At 42.8% G+C, this 19,801-nt stretch overlaps 1 protein-coding gene across 8 annotated transcripts in view; it reads right to left on the bottom strand.

The window, feature by feature from the left end:
- Positions 1 to 19,801, bottom strand: part of Fermt1 (FERM domain containing kindlin 1) — a 33,487-nt gene that overhangs the window by 2,898 nt on the left and 10,788 nt on the right. For 4 of the 8 annotated variants that reach the window (XM_013070726.3, XM_021255042.2, XM_021255043.2 and 1 more), the window contains exons 6-14: positions 18,582 to 18,684; positions 15,686 to 15,793; positions 15,132 to 15,263; positions 13,579 to 13,628; positions 8,022 to 8,146; positions 6,599 to 6,705; positions 5,046 to 5,267; positions 4,053 to 4,177; positions 1,463 to 1,604 (exon numbers count right to left, since the gene is read on the bottom strand). In XM_013070726.3, the coding sequence (XP_012926180.1) occupies positions 1,463 to 1,604; positions 4,053 to 4,177; positions 5,046 to 5,267; positions 6,599 to 6,705; positions 8,022 to 8,146; positions 13,579 to 13,628; positions 15,132 to 15,263; positions 15,686 to 15,793; positions 18,582 to 18,684 (1,114 nt within the window). The other 4 variants (XR_002393466.2, XM_087188677.1, XR_002393467.2 and 1 more) reach the window with 4 other exon arrangements.

Here is a 19,801-nt window from a genome sequence, read left to right as displayed (position 1 = left end):
GAATAAGTTTATTCAAACTGAGGAGTATTTTGAGGGGCATTAAAGGCAATTTATCTTTTACTGTAATAATGAAACAAATAATCTCTGTATTTTTCAATAATACCTGATATTTTGTCTCTGTCTGTCTGGCTGTTTAGATACAAGAAATTCCCAAGCCCTCCCTTGTGGAGGGGCAGGGAGCTTTGCACTCTTTAACGGAGAATAAAAGGTCCACCTGAATTTTCATTTAGCCACTGCCCCTTCCGAGGTGAAAATCATAAACTCTAAGCACTACCTATCACTGGCTCTCATTCCCATTGGAATCACCACGGAACTTTCAAAACAACAGTGCCCAGCCCCACTCCCAGAGATTTGGATTTGACTGAGCTTGGGCATGGCCTAGGAGATCTTAGATGCATCAAGGTTTTAGAGTTGTTGCGTTAGGGGACATAGATCTCTGACCTTTATTCTACACTTGTGTGCCCAGATGGTTATTAGTGCTGCTGAGAGGAATCCAGAGTTCTTAAAAAAAAAATTGTAAGGCAGGCATGGTGGCACATGGTGTAATCCCAGCACTCTGGGAGGCTGTGGCAGGAGGACTTCAAGTTTGAGACCTTGGGCAACTTAGTGAGACCTTGTTTAAAAAAAAAATGTATATATATACACACACAAAGGGGTAGGTCTCTTTTCTCAGTCAGCTCTATTCACCTTCCCCCTCCACTAGCTTCCCTCTTGGCACTGGAATGCTGTCCAGGTCGGCAACTGAGCCTTTGGGCTCTTGATCAGCTAGATCTCTTGGCAGCTGGTATGGCAGGGCCTATTTGGACTTATTTTGTAAAGCAATTCTATCCCAGGTCGGTTCTACTTATCAAGTAATGATCAACCTGAATCTTAGGCTGAGTCAATGAAACTGAACACACTGCTCAGCGATTTCACAGTCTCTGTGTGTGGAAAGTCTGCAGCCAACTTGCAGTGTTAATAAGAGCATCTGACCTGTGGGGCATGGTGCCACAGGTCTGTAATCCCAGCACTTGAGGGGCTGAGGCAGGAGGACTGCTTCAAGTTTGACACCAGCCTAGACGACACAGTGAGTTCAAGGCAGCCGGAACTAGATAGTGAGACCCTGTCTCAAGAGCAAAACAAAACAAAACAACAAAACCCCCCCACAACAGCAACAACAACAAAAACCACCACCACCAAAAGCAAAACCGGAACACTTGGCCTGTGCTTGTTAGGAAACTGCCTGGATTTGCACATGATTATTTTAGCACACAATTACAACATTCCTGGGCGTTGTTAGTTGTAAATATAAAGATACCTTCTTAAAGTCAAAATAATCTGCAATTCTGGGGGAACACATTAACAGGTGGTAGTGCTGCTCAGTGGCAGAGCACCTGCCTAGGGTGTGCAAGGTCCTGGGTTCCATCTCCAGCACTGCAAAAACACAAACAAAAGAAACTGAGTACCAGAAACTTCCCCTCACCTGCCGGATTTCCCAGTTGACATTCCACTGCTTCATATTAGTGAATCTCCATGTTGTAATTGGAATCCCAGTGGCTGCATCAATTCTGATCAACCTATTATATGAAACTCCCAGAATGTCATCTTTCTTGGCTCCTTTAAACCTGAAAAAATAATACTGATTCAGAGAAGCAACTGTTCATTCATATACAAGTTCTTAAAAGGGCTGGGGATTTAGCTCAGTGGTTCTGGTGCCTGCCTCGCAAGCACAAGGTCCCAAGTTCGATTCCCCAGTACCAAAAAACAAACAAACAAACAAACAAACAGGAAATGGTAAAAAGGTGATCTAGCAGATATGAAAAAGAACTAGGTAAAAACTTTATGGCCGGGGATTTAGCTCAGTGGTTTCACCACCTGCTGCACAAGTGCAAGGACCCGAATTCGATGCCCCATACCAAAACAAAACAAAACAAAACAAGTTCTTAAAGAGTAGTCAACAACATTTCTAGGTTATTTCAGAAGAAAGGATATGAGGGACCAACTTACAGTAGGAAGACTTGTTACTGAGATAAAGAGACTATGAAGAATGCAGGCAATTACTGAGTGAAACTGACCTCAGAGGAAAGTGAAATCGGGCATCAAATCAATCCGTTCAAAATTAGCACAGTTCTGTGAGGCAGTACCTTTTAGCCACTGGGGCACAGCTGTGGGCTGCACAGAAAGAATGTTCCTGACTGAATGGCAGGGGTAAGGATCATGAATATATGAAATAAATACTCCAGATATGGGGATGAGGGGGTAGGGTGTAAAGGGGTAACTCATTAGGAGCCTGCTCAGGTTCTCCACACTTTACCACTTATCAGGCGCTGGACTTGCTCTGTTTCTGTTTCTCTGGCTTCTGAGCAGGGCCAGGAACCCACTGAGCAAGTACAGAAGCCCAGGCTTGGTGAGTTCAGTAGAAATGTTCAGGGCCACAGTACTAGCCTAGGCAGAGGAGGGACTGGATGCTAGGCCTGGTTGGCTCAAGTGTCCATATTCTTTCTACCATTTGGGGCTGGCTTCAGAATTACAGGCAAGCTAGGTGTGGTGGTGCATGCCTGTAAACCCAGCACTCGAGAGGCTGAGGCAGGAGGATCGCCAGGAGTTCTAGGCCAGCCTGAGCTACATAGTGAGTTCAAAGCCAGCTTGGAATACATAGTGAGACCCTGTCTCAAAAAACCAACAAATATGAGGGGGGGAATAGGATAAAATAAAATTTATTTTAAAAACCTCCAATAAACAAATCAAAAAAAGTTACAGGTGTGTTTGTGTGTGTGTGTGTGTGTGTGTGTGTGTATACATGTACAAGTATGCATAAGAATTTATGGTTGTCCCGCACAACTCTGTCCTCTCTCTGTTTTTTTTTTGGTATCGGGGATTGAACTCTGGTCCTTGCGCTTGTGAGGCAGGCGGCGGAACCACCGAGCTAAATCCCTGGCCCCTCTTCTCACTTTTTTGCTGGGGTAAATAAAGCAGAAAGAGTTGCGTGTTTGGACAACACTGGGGACAGAAGTTGAATGAGGTGCCTCAGTGAATAGAAAAGTCTAAATGAATACTCCTGCCAGCAGAGGTTAGAGAACATGATTTTTGGAAAAGAGGAAAGGCAACAATGCAAACTGTACTTTTGTAAAAGTCGATTCTTTAAAATGTCAACCATTCTTCCTATTCCCAAGTAGTAAAATGAGAAAGCGGCAGAGTCGCTTTTGTACTGCAGGCTGAAGAATAAATTTTGCTTGAGCACCATCTGTCTTCTCTGTTGAATTAGAAAAAAGTTCAATTTACAAGCACACCGAAGGACACATTTTTGGAAAGCACTCATTGTGCGGGGTGGGCAAAGCCGTCATGCTCAGTGGGGTTATCAGTAAGGACACCGAGGCCTGGCCCTCACTAGGAGGTGAACTTGGATGAATCACTGGTGCTCTTTTCTCTATCTCAGTGCTCTCATCCGTAAAATACACGAGGGCAAAGAATGGGCCATCTACAAAAAAAAAATCTTCAGCAGAAATCATCAGAGTGCAACGGAAAGAGGGTCGCTACCTCATGTTGCTGGGTGGACAGGACAGGGATAATTAGGATTCAAAACATAAGAACTCAGGGCCGGGGATTTAGCTCAGTGGTTTCGCCACATGCTGTGCAAGCGTAAGGACCTGAGTTCGATCCCCGGTACCAAAAAACAAAAACAAAACATAAGAACTCTGCAAAGCCACACTGTGAGACGTGGTGGGACATACAATCTGACAAGAAAGAAAGTCAGACGTTGCATAAAATCATATGCTGATTGTTCTTAAAGTAGTTATCCTAAAGGTTTTGCTGAGTAGTTATCCTAAAGGAATAAAACCTCCCTTAGACATTCGAACACTTGCCTGTGAACATTTAGCTGTTCGCGAGGTGCTGGCATTGGAACAGCAGGCCTGGAAGATTTTTATGAAAAAAAGTGTTTGGGCTGTTTGTGAAAGGGCAGTATTCTAAAATAAGAAGAGTTCTGCATTGTGGATGGAGAAGAAACTGGGCTTCCAGAAAGCCACCAGAGTCGAGCGGAAGTGGGAAAGGTGAGAAGAGAAGGTTGCAGTCACCTGACAAGGTAGTAGGTGAGGCCAAACTCTGGTAGGGATTGCCAGGCCTGAATGAACCGCAGCTTGGCTTCGATAAGGGACATCTGGGCAACGTTCTGGTGGGCTTCCAGGACCCGGGCTGCCAGCTGAGCAGAAACAGTAGACACCAAACTCTCCTCAACATTCACAATGCTTTGTACCCACACCCCGTTAGCCAACGATCCCCAGTGAGAACAGTAACTGCAGCCCGACTGCAGTTCTCTAAAGACAATGCGTTCTCTCATTCAGTCACTCTCTTTCTCCTCTTTTTCTAGAACATGTGAAAAATTACTGGGGAGAGGGAGGAATGAAGTCAGTCAATACACGTGCTTAGTACACTCATGCAGAGGGAAGAGCTCTGATCTCTTTTTCAGGTCCATGGAGTCTTCATGGATAGTTGTTCTACTTCAATAAAATCATCTTCCAACATTTAACCCATCTTTAGGGAAGCATAATTTTAATTTGTAGGGACTAAATTATTGTTTTATTTTTAAAAAAACTTTAATTTCCCTTATTTTTTTGTTTTGTTTTTATTTTTTGGTACCAGGGATCGAACTTGGAACCTTGCGCCTATGAGGCAGGTGGCAGAACCACTGAGCTAAATCCCTGGCAATTTTATTAATTTATTTATTTTGTTTTTTTGAGACAGGGTCTCACTATGTAGTTCACGCTGGCCTTGAACTCACTATGTAGCCCAGCCTGGTCTGGAACTCACAGTGATCCCCCTGCTTCACCCTCCTGAGTTCTAGGATTTCAGGGATTCACTACCACGCCTGGAAATTTTATTCATAATTAAGCTCAATCTGGCATCATCACCATGTTCAGGGAGCAGTACGGTCACCTCTAACAATAGTAACTGTAGTTTTATAATACCATCGAATACCCAATGCATCCTCAAAGTTTCATGATAATGGCTTTAATCAAATGGAATTCTTCCATCTTTCATTTTCATGGCCCCATGAGAGATAGCAGTACCTGTTTAGACTTGTGCTTTTTTGCACACCGAGGAGACACGAAACACTCTGGGTTCATGTCCATGCTTTCAAGACTGGAAGCCACCTCAGATGACGAGTTCCGGTTTTTCATCCTCAGAAATGAAAGGATGTTGAGGACCTCAGGCTGGTAGGAGCTGTCTGCCATGGTTTTGCCCTTTGATGCCAAGATGCAGGCAGCCATCCACCGGGCATACTGGTTCTCCTGCAATGAACGCGAGAGGGCTGAGAAGTATAAATCTGAGCTCAAAGCCATCTGGTCCCAAACACAGCAGGGCTGTGGCTCCAAAACACAAAGCTGTCAACTTGCCAGCAAGGAACGGGCTGCTAACAGTGATGTGACGGCCAACAATGGCTTTGGAGAGCTGTGCTGAGTTTCTAGATACTAGGGGATTGGGACAGGGGAGCAGCTTTGATCACTGAGTCACAACCAACACCAGCCTTTTTTCATTTTGAGACAAGGTCTCATTAAGTCACTAAGTGGCCCAGGCTGGGCTGGAATGCTAATCCTCTTGCCTCAGCATCCCAGAATCCTGGGGTTACAGGATTACACCCAGCTATCTGTACTCATTTCTGACTTCAGAGAGAGAACAGGGATGGTGCTCAGCAGCTGAAGTAGGCTGTTGAACAGCATTCCTCAGAGTAGCAAGTGGGTGGCGCATTGAATTCCAGGCATCAATCTTCAGTCTCCTGGTATCCGTATGCTTCCATGTAATTTTACAGCCTGTTGACAGAGTATAATTTCTATCCCTTCATTTCCACCGACGCTCATGATTTGCTTTGGCCAATGGTGTGTGGGTGAAGTTCAAGCTTAAGCTTCAGGAGGCCACACCTGTGGCCCAATGCCCTCTCATGCTTCTATCACTATGACAAGAGCTTCCTGCAGGCAGCCTGGGGCCCACAAGAAAGAAAATCAGTTCAACCTGTGGCAAAGAGATCAGGCCTGTGGCTCAAAGTAGATCTGATCAACTTACACCAGTGCGGAGTATCAGATCCCCCAGCCAACCTGCAGATCTTTCAGAAGGGAATTGTCATTAGGTTTTTATAACCTGGTAACTATTTGTTGCACAGCAATAGCTGACACAACAATGCTCTAATTTGAGAAAATACCATGGTTTGACCTAGGATTTTTTTAACTTTACTATGGTACAAAAAAATACCACATACAATCATTCTATTTGTCACTTTCAGTACAGTGTTCAATAAACTATACAAGATTATTTTTTTTTTGGTACTGGGAATTGAACACAGGACCTTGCGCTTTCAAGGCAGTCTTGGTACCACTGAGCTAAATCCCTGGCCCTATACAAGACTTTTCATGCTTTATTATAAAGTAGGCTTTTTGTTAGATGATTTTGCCTCTAGGTTAACATAAATGTTCTGAGCATGTTTAAGGCAGGCTGAGCAGGGATGTTTTCAGGTTAGCTGTACTTAATACATTTTTGACTTAATAGTATTTTCAACTTAGAATAGGTTTATTCTTGCTCTTAAGCTTAATAAAGGTGAAGTGACTGCAGGTTTTTGTACTCTACTTACATGGTCACATCTCAAATACACTTCGTTCATACCATCAGCAATAGGGATTAGTAACTTGATTCCAAATTTTCTCCCTGCTACATTCACATCTGGTACAACTTCACAGCCTGAAGGACAGAAGGTAGGGCAAAATGCTTCTGAGGAATCATATATCAAGGATACATCTAAAACAAAAACTTAAAAAATATAAGCCCCTCAAATGTGGTTCTCTTCTAAAAAATGGAGGAAGAAGCAATAACATTAATGAAAGGAAAACTAAATAAGACTTACGAACAATTACCATGGACAAAGAAAAATGATTTTCTTGAATAAAAAAAAAACTGAATTCATTTTTCAGGATGAGATTGGCTATCCTAGCTTTCAGGAAGAATTCTGAAAATGAACTTTAAAGAGATCAAAGCAGAGGTCATTCTCTGACTGCCACAGTGATGATGGAATTGGGCACACTGGTTAAATATTTCAGTAATAGATAGTCCCCCAGTTCAGTACACTCACAGTTGCTTTCAGAAGTCAGAATGGGGGGCTGGGGACTTAGCTCAGTGGCACTGCGTCTGCCTGGCAAGCGCAAGGTCCTGAGTTCAATCCCCAGTACCGAGGGGGGAAAAAAAAAAGAAATCAGAATAGATACTAACAAGACACTGAAGTAAATATAAATGTTCTTGGCTCTTTTTTCTTTGTTGGGGTGCTGGGGATCAAACCTCACGTACACTGAGTACTCACTCTACCACTGAGCCACACCCCAGCCCAGACAAAACTGTTTTTGAATTCAGAAAGCTGAAGATCTGTTATGGTTTGGGCCTAGATGTCCCCCAAAGCCTCAGGGGGTCATAGGTGGGTGAATCTAGTGTGTGATCCTATGATTAAGGGCGTGTGTTAAACCACTACACATGAGTGATTGGTTTGGCACCATCCTAATCCTGGTAGTCTGAATCAGATAAAAGGAGCAGAAAGACACTGTTAAGGTCTCTTGTTGCTTTTGCTACTTTGTGTGCACCATGTTTTTCCTCTGTGATGCCTGTTTGCCAACCCTATCTTGGAGCCAGATGATTATAGACTGAAACCTCTATGAACTGTATGCAAAATAAACCCCTTCCCCTTTAACTTTAGGTGTCCAGTATTTTGTTTCAGCAAAGAGAGAAAAGTTAACTAACACAAGATCTTACAGTGCCTTGTGTGCTACACTTACGGACTCAAACTGCCCTCTCTTCCTGGACTCCAGACACACTAAGAAAGGACAGCAGAACAAGAATAACCCATGTACTGTGCTACTTCCGAGGCACACACTCCACAAGGAAGTAGAGCTGCAGCTGTGGTGCTCAGGTTCCTCTAGAACCAGGCCTCGCCTGGTTTGGCAGGACCCTCGCCTGACACTGCCTGCTGAATTGCCATATGTCACAGGGAGAGGGCTGCAGGGTGCTCTTACCTCTGAGGTTTAGTTTTTCTACCGGTTCCCCTTGTTCAAGATCCTTATTTTTAAAGTAGGCTATAGATGTGTCTTTAAAGACGAACCAATATTGTTTGAAACCTTTTAATACTAGCTTCTTGGGCCTGCAAATTAAAGGACAGTAAACATTTAAACAGCCACTCAGAACTGCAGAGCACAACGCAAATTTTGAGCTGCTCGAGGTGCTTCAGGGGCCCTGTGGAGAACGTATTCTTTATTTTTTTGAAAACAATTTGCAAATTTCTAAATCATTTCTTTTTGGGGGCTGGGCTGCTGAGCTTGTGCTCTACCACTGAGATACACCCCAGCCCAGTAGCTGGCTTCTAAAAGCCAGGCTCAGATGTGTACCAGCTGTTGCTGCACGGTGCAGAAGTTAACACACAGGCTCAGGAGTTCGGCCTCCTGGTTTACAAGCTGGCTCTCCCCCTCTGCCTGCCTGGGCCTTGTGGCCACCTCTCCGTGGAGGAAACAGTAGCAGTCTCGAACTCAAACACAGCTTGAGAGGACGGAAAGAGGTCATGTGAATGCTGTGCTTATCACAGTGCCTAGCATAGCTGAAGTGCTCCATAAATCCCTTTGCTCTGTGTGGGAAACCTACGTGACTCTGGCAACATCTGAGAAGGCAACATACTTCCTGGGCCTGAGAAGAAGCTGCTGACACAGACAGCACAGCACAAGCTTCCAGTTAACAGACAGGAAAATCTTTTCTGCAGCTTCCTCTGAAGCCTTAGGGTAAACCACCACCAAATTCCTAAGGAGCCACAGAAGCCTCCAAAGTCCATAGCTCAGCTCTAGTGACTCTAGTGTTATTAAAAAAGATTGGGGGAGCACAGTGTCCTGAGTTTGATCCCTGGTACTGGGAAAAAAAAATTCTTCTCAAAAAAGATTTTGGAGGAAGCTATCCAACGGAGGGGACTACAGGGCCAGAAACTTTGTGTTCCAATGTAGAAATGGCTGTGAGTGCCTCCAGCAGGTCTCAAGGTTGCATTATTCCAAACAGGAAGTGTGAGCAAGAGGTTAGGAAAGAGGATACAGACCTGGAGAGAAAAGAGATAAGCTAGCCAGGCACTCAGGAGGGTGAGGCAGGAGGATTGCTGTGAGTTTGAGGCCAGCCTGGGCTTCATAGTGAGTTCAAGTCCAGCCAGAACTGCATAGAAAGTCCCCGTTTCAAAACAAACAAATAGGGGCCGGGGATTTAGCTCAGTGGTTCGGGCGCCTGCCTCACAAGCACAAGGTCCTGAGTTCGATCCCCAGTATCAAAAACAAACAAACAAAAACCCCCAAGACAAAAGAACAAAACAAAACCAACAAAAAAATAAACAAACAGGGATGGATCAGGGTATCCACCTGGGAAGGGGACTTCTGCTCCCAAGAACACGAGGAGAGAAGAAAGAACTCTGGGCACATTTTCTGGTAGTTTAGTACTAGTCTGTCCTTAGCTTAGCTTAGAATGTGCTACCTTAGCACAAAGATAAGCGAGAAGACTCTCATATTAAAACAAACAAACACCAAAGTGTTTCAGAGGGAATATTACATGAAAATTATGAAATAAATTTGAAGAACATCACAGAGAGCTAACATTTCCAAGATTAAGAAAAACTACTGTGCACTTAAACTGAGTTGTAAGTTAATATAATTCAACAGATTGTCTAATACTCAATTCTGAGGAATTAATAGTATTTTAAAATAAAATCTAAGGACACAGCCTACAACCAAAGGATGTGGGTTACAAGGTCGTGAGTTAGTCCTAGGTGTCCAGATGTTTCTCCTTAGCACTAAGCGAGGGACCCTTCTGGCCTTGTTAACTAGTCTAGGAGGAGCCAAGAGCTCAGACCCCTTCCACTAACGCCTTCCGGTTCCCTTGTCTTCCAGGTGCTTGAGTACATTAAGGAGGCAATAATTATTGCTCCTCTTTGTGTTCCAGAGGCTGGGGTGAGTGGGATGGACGGGGAATGGCAGAGGTGGGTGATTCCCATAAGAGGAAGGCTGTCTCTGGACTCCTCAGAGGGAAACACAAAATAAATAAATGCAGTGGGGACCGGCAAGTCAGGCGACAAGGGTGTGGGGAGTGGGGAGTTCAAGGTTGCTGCAGTTAAACTGAGAATAAAGGATGAAGAAAATGTACTGGCAGAGCAAGGAGAGAAGGTGGGGATCGTCCATGAAAAGCACACAGTGAGTCAGACAGCTCATGTGTGTGTGTGCATGCATGTGAATACACACACACACACACACGAGTTTTACTGGGGGATTGAAGCTAGGGCCTTTGCACTGAGATAATTTCTAAGACCATTCTATTTATTTAATTTTTAAATTTTGAGACAGGGTCTCTCAAAGTGCCTACATTTCTCAGGCTGTACTTGAACTCCTGATCCTCCTGTCTCAGCCTCCCAGAGGGCTGGGGTTACAGGTTATGGTCATACACCACACAGGCCTTCAAATGGTTGTTAAACATGTGCTGCAGGCTAGGCACTGTGCTGAGTCACAGAAATGGGGGAGAGGGTACTTTCTGTGGTTGCAGCTCTTCCACACGTGGGTTAAGGTGGTGACCAGAATAACAAGATAGCTGAATATGCAGATACATGCCTATAATCTCAGTGCATGGGAAGCTGAGGCAGGAGGATCTAGAATTCGAGGCTGGCCTGAGTCTGGACTATGTGGTGAGACCCTGTTTTAAGATTAAAAAAAAAAAAAATAGCAAGAAGATAAGAGGGCTCGGGGTGAGACTCTGAATGCCCTGCTAGCAAGCTGGACTTTATTTTTCAGAAGACTGTTGCTCATCAGGGAAAGGAGCTTGTTAGAGACACTCTGAGGCCCAGAGAGCTGGGGTCAGCAGGTTAGGGTCCACTTCCTACCTGTACATTTTTTTTTTTTTTTTTTTGGTACCAGGGGTCAAACTCAGGTCCTTGTGCTTGTGAGGCAGGCGGTGGAACCACTGAGCTACATCCCTGGCCCCTACCTGTGCATGGCACACCCCATCTTTAAGATGTGGTGGGCATCTGCCCCTAACACGTACAGTGTGATCTTCTGTGAATTACACCACTGCACTGGTACACACATCATCAAACCTGCACGATATAAGAAGACTTCGATCCTTTTCAATATTGCCTGTTTTCCTTTACTATGCTTTTAAAATTTACTTAATGATTCTAAACATACTGAACTTATGGTTTCTTCAGATTGTTCTATTTCCCATAATTACTGACTCTCTTGCATGCTGGGCCTGTGTCCCGTAGGGCAGTCCACAAACTCACACGTTTGTAATTTTTTTCGGAAGCTCATTTTTCAGGTGTTTACTGTTTTCTACAGAAAGCCCATGCCTGCCTGGTTGTGAAAATTTCCCTCTAAGATTTTTGCAACTACGTACAATTGCTAGGACTTCACAGGTTTTGTAGTCCCGGACCAGTTTCTCCTTCACTTTTTCAGGATTTCCTAATCACATAAGACATTTAAGTTTCTATCTACATGTTGTTCTGTCTCAACAAAGACTTTTCTTTTCCCCACAGAACCCAACTCTAGGATAAATGTCCTTCCTGCTTTCTCTGGAAGATGGGTAGGTTTTCTGTTCCCTGCTTAACCCTAAACAGATATGGCCTCTGTGCCAGTTTCTACCCTTAGGCAGGTGCTTCAGTGTGGTTTATTGCTTTACATGGGCCAGAAAGCTTTATTTCCTATCCCTATACAGAAATTGAAATACCCATCCCAAGCCGTGAGAACCTGTATCTGTGCCCTAAATCCCTCTGAGTGGCTGAGACTTTCACTTGTAGAACCAGCTTCTATTTTTTTTTTTTGGTACTGGGGATCAAACTCGGGTCCTTGTTCTTGCACAGCAGGCGGCAAAACCACTGAGCTAAATCCCTGGCCCTAGCACCAGCTTCTAAAGGTTGAGATTTCTCAGTTTCACTTTGTGATCAATTTAATATTACAGTTCTTTCATTTTACCCAGCACACACAAGTACTTGGATTTTTTTTGGTACTGGGGATTGAACTCGGGACCTTGTGCTTATGAGGCAGGCAGCAGAACCACTGAGCTAAATTCCCTGACCACATACAGGTACTGCTTTTATCAGTATTAGGGTTGCACTGATCTGATGCCATGTTGTTGAAAGCTGAAGCCCATTATTTAGATAGTAGATTCAATAGATTTTGTTCAGAAAAAAAAAAAAAAGAGTTTCACTATAAAAGAAAACAAAATTAAAAACCAAAGGATGAGTCCAGTTCTCATGATGATGAGGAAAGGGAACTCAACTCTTCAAATTTCCTCTTCCTCCATCCCTCCCTTCTGACTTTCCTTCCCTCTCAACTTGTAATAGTCGCGCCAAAAGCCATTTGGGCAGCAAAAAATGACTAGTATCCATATCTCACCTCTTTCATGGAAACATCTCGAACATCTACAGGAAGAGCACTGTCATGATTTGGTCTATGAAAAGCTGGATTTGCTCTGTGCAGAGAATATGACAGCCTAGTTTCTTTATGGGACGATTATGAATATTTTATAATGGCATAGTCAGTCATAGCTTCAAGTTGTTACTATTTTTCTGTAGCTCTGACTATAACAATATGAGCCAATTATAGTTACAATGTTTAAGCCACAGAAGTTAAATTAATGACTCTATTACTGTATTTGAGATTACATTTTACAATCACATTAAAAATCCTGTACAAACCCAGTGACAAATATTGTTACTTTGGATCTATGTTTCTCATTTATCTGACTCATTGTCCTGTCTTTGTATCCTGTATTATCAAAAACCTGCATTTCTTTCAAGTCAGCTGCCCCAGGGAAGTGCTGGATTGTTAAGAAAAGTCAACAAACCATTAAGTGACATAAGTAACTGACAGGACTTCAAAGGCCCTGATTCCTTTCATCTCAACACAAAGGTGGCAGTACCCTTCTTTCCATAAAAAGAAAACAAAAGGCTCTTTACAGTTTCAGATCAACCAGCTCTCAAGCAGGTGAAAGTAGATCAAGGTAACTACTCCCTCCCAGGATCGGAAGTTCTAGACCAGTGAATTCTTACACTGCCAGAGAGCCATCAAATGGTGTCAGAGACCTGAGCCTCAGAGAATTCCCGTCTAGTATAACTTCTTTTCATGACTTTAGTAATGTTTGTATCACCATTTACTGCTGGGGATTTAGCTCAGTGGTTCCGGCTCCTGCCTCGCAAGCGCACCGTCCCGAGTTCAATCCCCGGTACCAAAAAAAGCAAATGTATCACCATTTACTGAGCACATACTATGAGCCAGGACTCATGGTAAGCGTTTCATAGGTATCATCTTATCTCATCCTTCCAACTGCCCAGGAGGAGGTTTATTCCCATTTATTAGATCACAAGGGTGAGGCTCAGAAGCATAGAGACACCACTCAAGGTTGCCCAGCTCATACTTGTGCTGCTGCTGCGACACAGCCCGTAGTCTGACACCAAAGCCCACGCCTAACTGAACCACACCGGCCTAGCAGATGCACAATTCACCCTCCTGGACTCTACCCGCAAGGCTTTGCTATGAGGAACTCCCTTTCCCCTTAAAGGTTACTTACCTAAATAATTTGAGATTATCTGTAAGTTTAGGGATATCAGTAATGTCCTCCTAAGGAAAAACATAGTATTTCAGAAGAAGGAAATTCCTGGGCGGTGTTGACGCTCTAACCAGCCGCGTGCAAGATGGTAGCCACTTGCCACATGCAGTTATTTAAATCCAAATTATTCAAATGAAATCAAATTTAAAAGTCAGTTGTTGAAGGGCTGGGGTAGGGGAGGGTTGGAAGTGGGATGGGGAACAGCAGGGATGGCTGGCAAAATTCTATGTCTTGATTTGGGCAAGAATTTAGTACTCATTTTTTTCATCTGTACCTTTATATATTTTTCATTTTTCTGTATGCATCATATACAGCAAAAAATGTAAAAAATCGCTCAGCATTCCTTGCACTTGCCATTCCAGTTAAAAATTTGAATTAGAAATGATTACTTGTACATACAAAAACATCTTTTGCATTTTTCTATTAAAGTTGGCAACTCTGGCCACATCTGGGTCACGGACTAAACTTTCAAGAGAAATCGGTTCAAAGTTCATTCTGCAATGTAGGTTGGTGCTGTTTTCATACTGAGAAACCTATTGTTTAGAGTCACATAAAAATATGGGAGAAGGAGGAGGGAATTTCTCACTTATTCTAAGAAGGATAATTTTCCGGTTACTTAATCAGTGGAGAAAATAGAAAAAGAACTCCAATTTCCTGGGGCTCATGTCTCTGATAAATAGGGCTCTGTACTTCTGCAGAACCTTTGCATTTAGTTTGTACCAAGTATTCGCTCTTTCTTATTTTAAGGTATTTAATGATAAGAGAACACTCCGTGAGATTCTTAGGAACACAGTGACTCATTCTTATCCATTACTACTATTTAGATCCAGTTACAATGGATCCACCTCTTTTATTCAACATGATTAAGCTAATAATTACCCCCATGATTGAATAAGTTAAACAAAAAGTTGGCACTCTGTGAAGGAATCAAACAGGATTCTGCCACACTACTTGGATCAGGAGCAAAGGAGAAGTCAATTTTTTTCTTTATGTTTTATTGGAGGGTTTAAAAAATTTATTTCCTGAAATTAAAAGGGTTTAGGAATGTTGGACAGTACTCTAGAAAAAGGCCTTCACTTCCACCGACCTAAATTGGCTAAACAGATAATAAAAGACTGTAACTGCTAAGCATTTTCTCTTCTCTCACAGCTGCCCCTGTGTAGACAGGGTGGTTCTTTCCAGACCTAAGGGACCAATTCCATGTTCTGTGCTTGGAAGTGGCCTCCTCAGGAGTCCTTCCCTCACACCAAGCCAACTTATTCCCAGGAAGAAATACAATACAAAAAATATTATCCTTAGTCATGACAAAAAAAATATCTCATAGTCCCTTGCAGAGGTAACCTGAGAGCAGCTAGTCAGTTCTTGTTAAATTTAAGCTCGTCACGTAAAGAGCATGTTCATTTTTTACAAAATCAGATGAAATATTTTCTAATTTCTCATTTTAAAATGTTCCCCTGAAATTGTTCATCAGTCAGAACAAAGCCACGATCCCAAGTTAAGAGAAAAGTCCATACCAGAGTGCTGTTTGATTTTCTACCTTCGAGGGTCACTTCTAAGTTAGAAAGTGCAGCTTCAACTTCGTCAACCTCAGACTCGTTTGTAAAATCCTGAGATTCAGTGGACAGTGACAGCTTGCTGATGTGATACTAAGTGAAAATATGGGTTTCAGAAATAATTATAAACACACACAAAGCCATTAGTTACTCCTTCTCTAAAGACAATTCCCCTGGGATAATGAACATCCTCCAAAGGGAGACCTCCCACCTGCACAGGGAAAATGGCCCTTGAATCTAACCCATCCTTCCATCCTTAGGGAAGGTCCAGTTCACCTTGGTCCTTCCCCATCAGTGGTCAGGGTTGTGGTAGGGAAGAAATCAGACTTGGAAGACAATGCCTCACACAGCATGCACACATGTATGAATTGTGAGGGGTATTTTAAATTTAAATCTACTTGTATCCTTTTCATTTCTTTCATCAAAGGAAAAAAAAAGTACAAAGAAAATGAAACTTTCAGCAGCATGAACTTGATTTATCTCCTTGCAGAGAAAAAGTACTGAAGTTCCCATACCTGGAGTGCCGCAAAGATCAGCATTTCTTCCTCCGTGCAGTCGATTTCTTCTAAGAGAATAGCCCACCTGGCTTGTTCGTAGAGCTGGTTTATTCTGACAGCATCATACTGGAGAAAGAAACAGATGTGTGCATGTGTGCATGTATATGGGGGAGTATTTATATTCCACAGCACAAAACTTCTGGAGTATCAATTGACAAGTGGATAAAGAAGATGTGTTTTTTTATATATATAATAGAGTACTACTCTGCCATAAAGAAGGGTCTGAGCTTCAGACATTTATAGCTAAATGAATGGGCCTTGATTTCATACTCTTAAGTGAAATAAATTGGACACACATGTTTAAATACTGCATTGTTTCCCTGGTGTGAGAAACAGAAAGTGGAAATAAGGACTGAAATGTGTAATGGATGTTGGGAAATGGGAAGCAAGTGTTCAAATGGGAAGGGGAACAAGGGAGGGGGGGAGGGAGAAAGGAAGGAAGGGCCAAGAAAAAAGTGAAAATAGCAGGAAAAAATGGAAACAAAGCTTTTGTACATAGGGAGGGGAGGGGGCTTGAGGGGAAGAATGGAATAAAATAAAATAAAATTTATTTAAAAAAACCCCAAAACTTCTGGACTCCTGAGGCCATTTTCTGTAAATGAAATGCACTAAACTTAGTTCAGGTAACTGGAAGCAACACCTCTACTTGTCTATCACCCCAGCTTACTTTATTTCTGAATTTAGACCTTTCTTTTTGTGAATATTTTCCAGAGCTTCTTCGAGGGGTCAAACTGACCCACTTTCTATTCTATTATTTTCCTTCTCTTACCACATCTCTTTGGTAATAAAACCAGACAGTAAAAATGCTTTAAAAATGATAAGCAGTATAAAGAGAAGGGATCCCAAATTGATCTGCAAAGTCAGTGTAATCCCAAGTAAAATCTGATAGAGATTTTAAAACAGAACTTTATGCTGATTTTCAAGTTAATGTGGAAGAGATAATGTTCAAAAATTGCCAAGAAAATTTAGAAAGAGAAGAACAATGTTGGGGGTAGTACTGTAGATAGGTAAGTTAATTAGGTATCTTGTAGGCAGTTAGACAGGGCCAGGCTGTGAGGAGCCAACATGGAGGACAGTGAAGACACATTCACTGGGGCTGGGGATGCAGCTCACTGAAGGCCAGCATTGTAAAGGCGAAACTACAACACCCGTGTTCTTCCCCTGAGGATGAATAGCAGTGATTGATATTCTAAATAGGTATCAACCACCTGAGTGAGGGACCAAGATCTTACCCATCCCTTCGAGGAAAGATCGCTGACCAAAAGTCCTTGTACACTTGCTATGCGACTTGCTTCCCTATTGGATCTCCATCTAATCAATATTACCTAAGGGACTATACTTATAATCTTATTGGTTGATCATAGTTTTGCCCACCTTGTGATTTCTCATTGGATCAGTATTATTTAAGTGACTGTACTTGTAATCTTATAGTTGACTATAGTTTTGTCCCACCTTGAACCCACCTCACCTCTTGGCTTTTTCCCATAAAACACCTTTGAGCAGCAGTCGGTGGGTAACCCATTTTCTGGTCCCCTTTCTGTTTTCTTAGAAGCTATCTTTCTCTCAATAATTTTTTCCTACTCTTAACCTCCGTTGTTCCTAGAATTCATTCTTAGATTTTAGAGAACACAAACTCATGCTTCGGATATCTAGCAGGTTTGAGAGTTATATTTATTTTCCCTATATCAGTAGCAATTGTCCTCACAGACATTAAAGCATATTGTAAAGCTATGGGAATTAAAATAGCATGGTATCAGAACAGAGTGGACAAACTATCAATAAAGCAATATCTGGAAACAGAGCTATGTATACATATTTAACTAATAGTAACACTTTATATCAGTAAGGAAAGAATTCAATGCTGGATGCAGTGTTGAAAATGCCTAGTTATTTGGGGAACAAAAAATTCAAAACAAAAAAATCACACCATCCAAAAATATATGTATAACCACAGTGAGATACCATGTTGGCTCTGATCTAAAACACATACAATAACCAGTGTTGGTAAGGTGTGGAAAGTGGGACGCTTGTGCACTTTTGGATGTAAAATGGTGCAATCTCCAAAGAAAAGTGATAATAGCTTTTGGAGAGATAAACTTGGAATATGATACAGCAATTTCACTCCTATTTGTATACCCAAGAAAATGGAAATCAGGGATTCAAACAAATACTGGTACAGCAATGTTCATGGCAGCATTATCTACCAAAAGCGAAGCATCCCAAATGTCTACCAATGACTGAGTAATAAAAGGTGGTATGTAGCTGGGCATGGTGGCACACACCTAGAATCCTAGCACTCAGGAGGCTGAGGCAGGAGGAGCACCTCAAGTTTGAGGCCAGCCCCCGGGCTGAACATAGTAAGTTCAAGGCTCAAAAAGCCAAAAACCAAACATCAAACAAATGAAAAAAAGGTGATACATCTGTGCACATGATACAATATTATTTAGACTTAAAAAGGGAATAAATTCTGATACATGGTACAACAGATTTTTGAGCAGTGCAGTGGGAGGCATGGTGTACTCTCTCAGCTGTAAACCTGCTCTCACCTGGGCCAACAACTTCTTTCCTACCCAACAACTTCTTTCCTATTGGAACCACTGAGGACTCTGGCTGGGGAGCCACTCTCCTCCCTTCCTTCCTGTGAAGGGTGAATCCAGACAGCAGTGCACCGGCTCAGGGACAGTGACCACGCCCACCAGAAACCACAGGATGCGAATCAGAGACCAGCATGCATCAGCCTCGCCCTGCAAGGCCGGAGACCTTGTCACCAGCGGATCCTAGTTCTGATAATTCAGGGACTCAGTTTTTCACTTCACATGAAAAAAGAGGGGGAAATAAAAGGGGAAAAGCTTACTTTAGGATTCAAGTCAAAGAAACTGTAGTATTTAAATCGTAACAGCAGCTGCTCATCCTCCTGGATGCCTTGTTCCATGAGGGAGCGCGAGGAGTCCAGCCAACTGGAAAACAGCAGCAGATTTAAAGCCAGTCAGTTATGCATACAATATGATACATATTTATATTGCCTATATTAAATATATATATATATATATATATATATATATATATGTACATGGGTATCCTTGAACAAAGGCAGAAGGAGCAATATCCCTCCCAAACCATTAAGCACATAATAATAGCTTATATTTGCATATTAACGTAGTTTTAAGGTTTCATTTTATATATAATATATATGTGCACACTCATATATACATATTTATATGTAAATTACATATACAGTGGTGCCTCGGTTCAAGAACTTAATTCTTTCTACCATGCTGGTTGCAAACTGAATTGGACGAGAACAGAGTCAAATACAATGGTCAGGCTCAGTGCTGGCCTCATGGGGAATCTGAGTCTTAGTGCCATTAGAGGATCTGAGTCCCCGACTTCCCGCATGGCCTCTCCACTGTACCAGGTGGCTTAGCCCAGATCAGATTTCTGCTGTGAGGGAAGTCTTCACACCAGTGCCAAACAATGTCCGAGCCTCTAGCCACTCCTACTTGTCTGATATTTAAATGTGGTTAATACCCCATTTTAATTTCAACTAATTCAAGTCTAAGTTTAAATGTAGATAGTCACTGTGGCTAGGGGCAGTGGCATTTTAGAGTTGGAAAGTAAAAACTGGACAGTGGAGAGGACTAGAGGCTAAGGGTGAGGCCTTGGTTCATTCTCTTAGGCCTTGTGCAGGGCTGTCCCAGGTGGGGACCATCCATGTGGAGCTAAGCCTCAAGATAGCAGCCTCCTGACACTGGGGCAAGCCCAGGGCTAGCCCGGAACTGCAGGGAAGGGACTGGCTTTGGTGACACTTGAGGCAGAGAGAGGCACACAGCTGGGCCTTAAGGGACAAGGACAGAATGGGCAGCAGAGGTGGCAAAGGGGAGAGGGTTAGGAGGTGGAGCAGTGACAGGAAGAGGGAGCCTGTCCCAGGGCACAGTGGGGACCCAGACATCCCTGGGCCAGGTGTGTTAGAGAGCTGAACGCTGCTCACAAGGGACTTCAATGGAGAATATGCGAGGCATGAGAAGTAGTTTGGGTGACTTTCTGAGGCCATTTCAAACTGAGGTCCAGGACTTG

Source organism: Heterocephalus glaber, unplaced genomic scaffold (genome assembly GCF_053883595.1).
Source record: "Heterocephalus glaber isolate CG9 unplaced genomic scaffold, H.glaber_assembly_v1.0 deba00001532, whole genome shotgun sequence".
Classification (NCBI taxonomy): Eukaryota; Metazoa; Chordata; class Mammalia; order Rodentia; family Bathyergidae; genus Heterocephalus; species Heterocephalus glaber.
The sequence above is the reverse complement of the archived record's forward strand: the minus strand, read 5'-3'. Positions and strand labels throughout refer to the sequence as shown.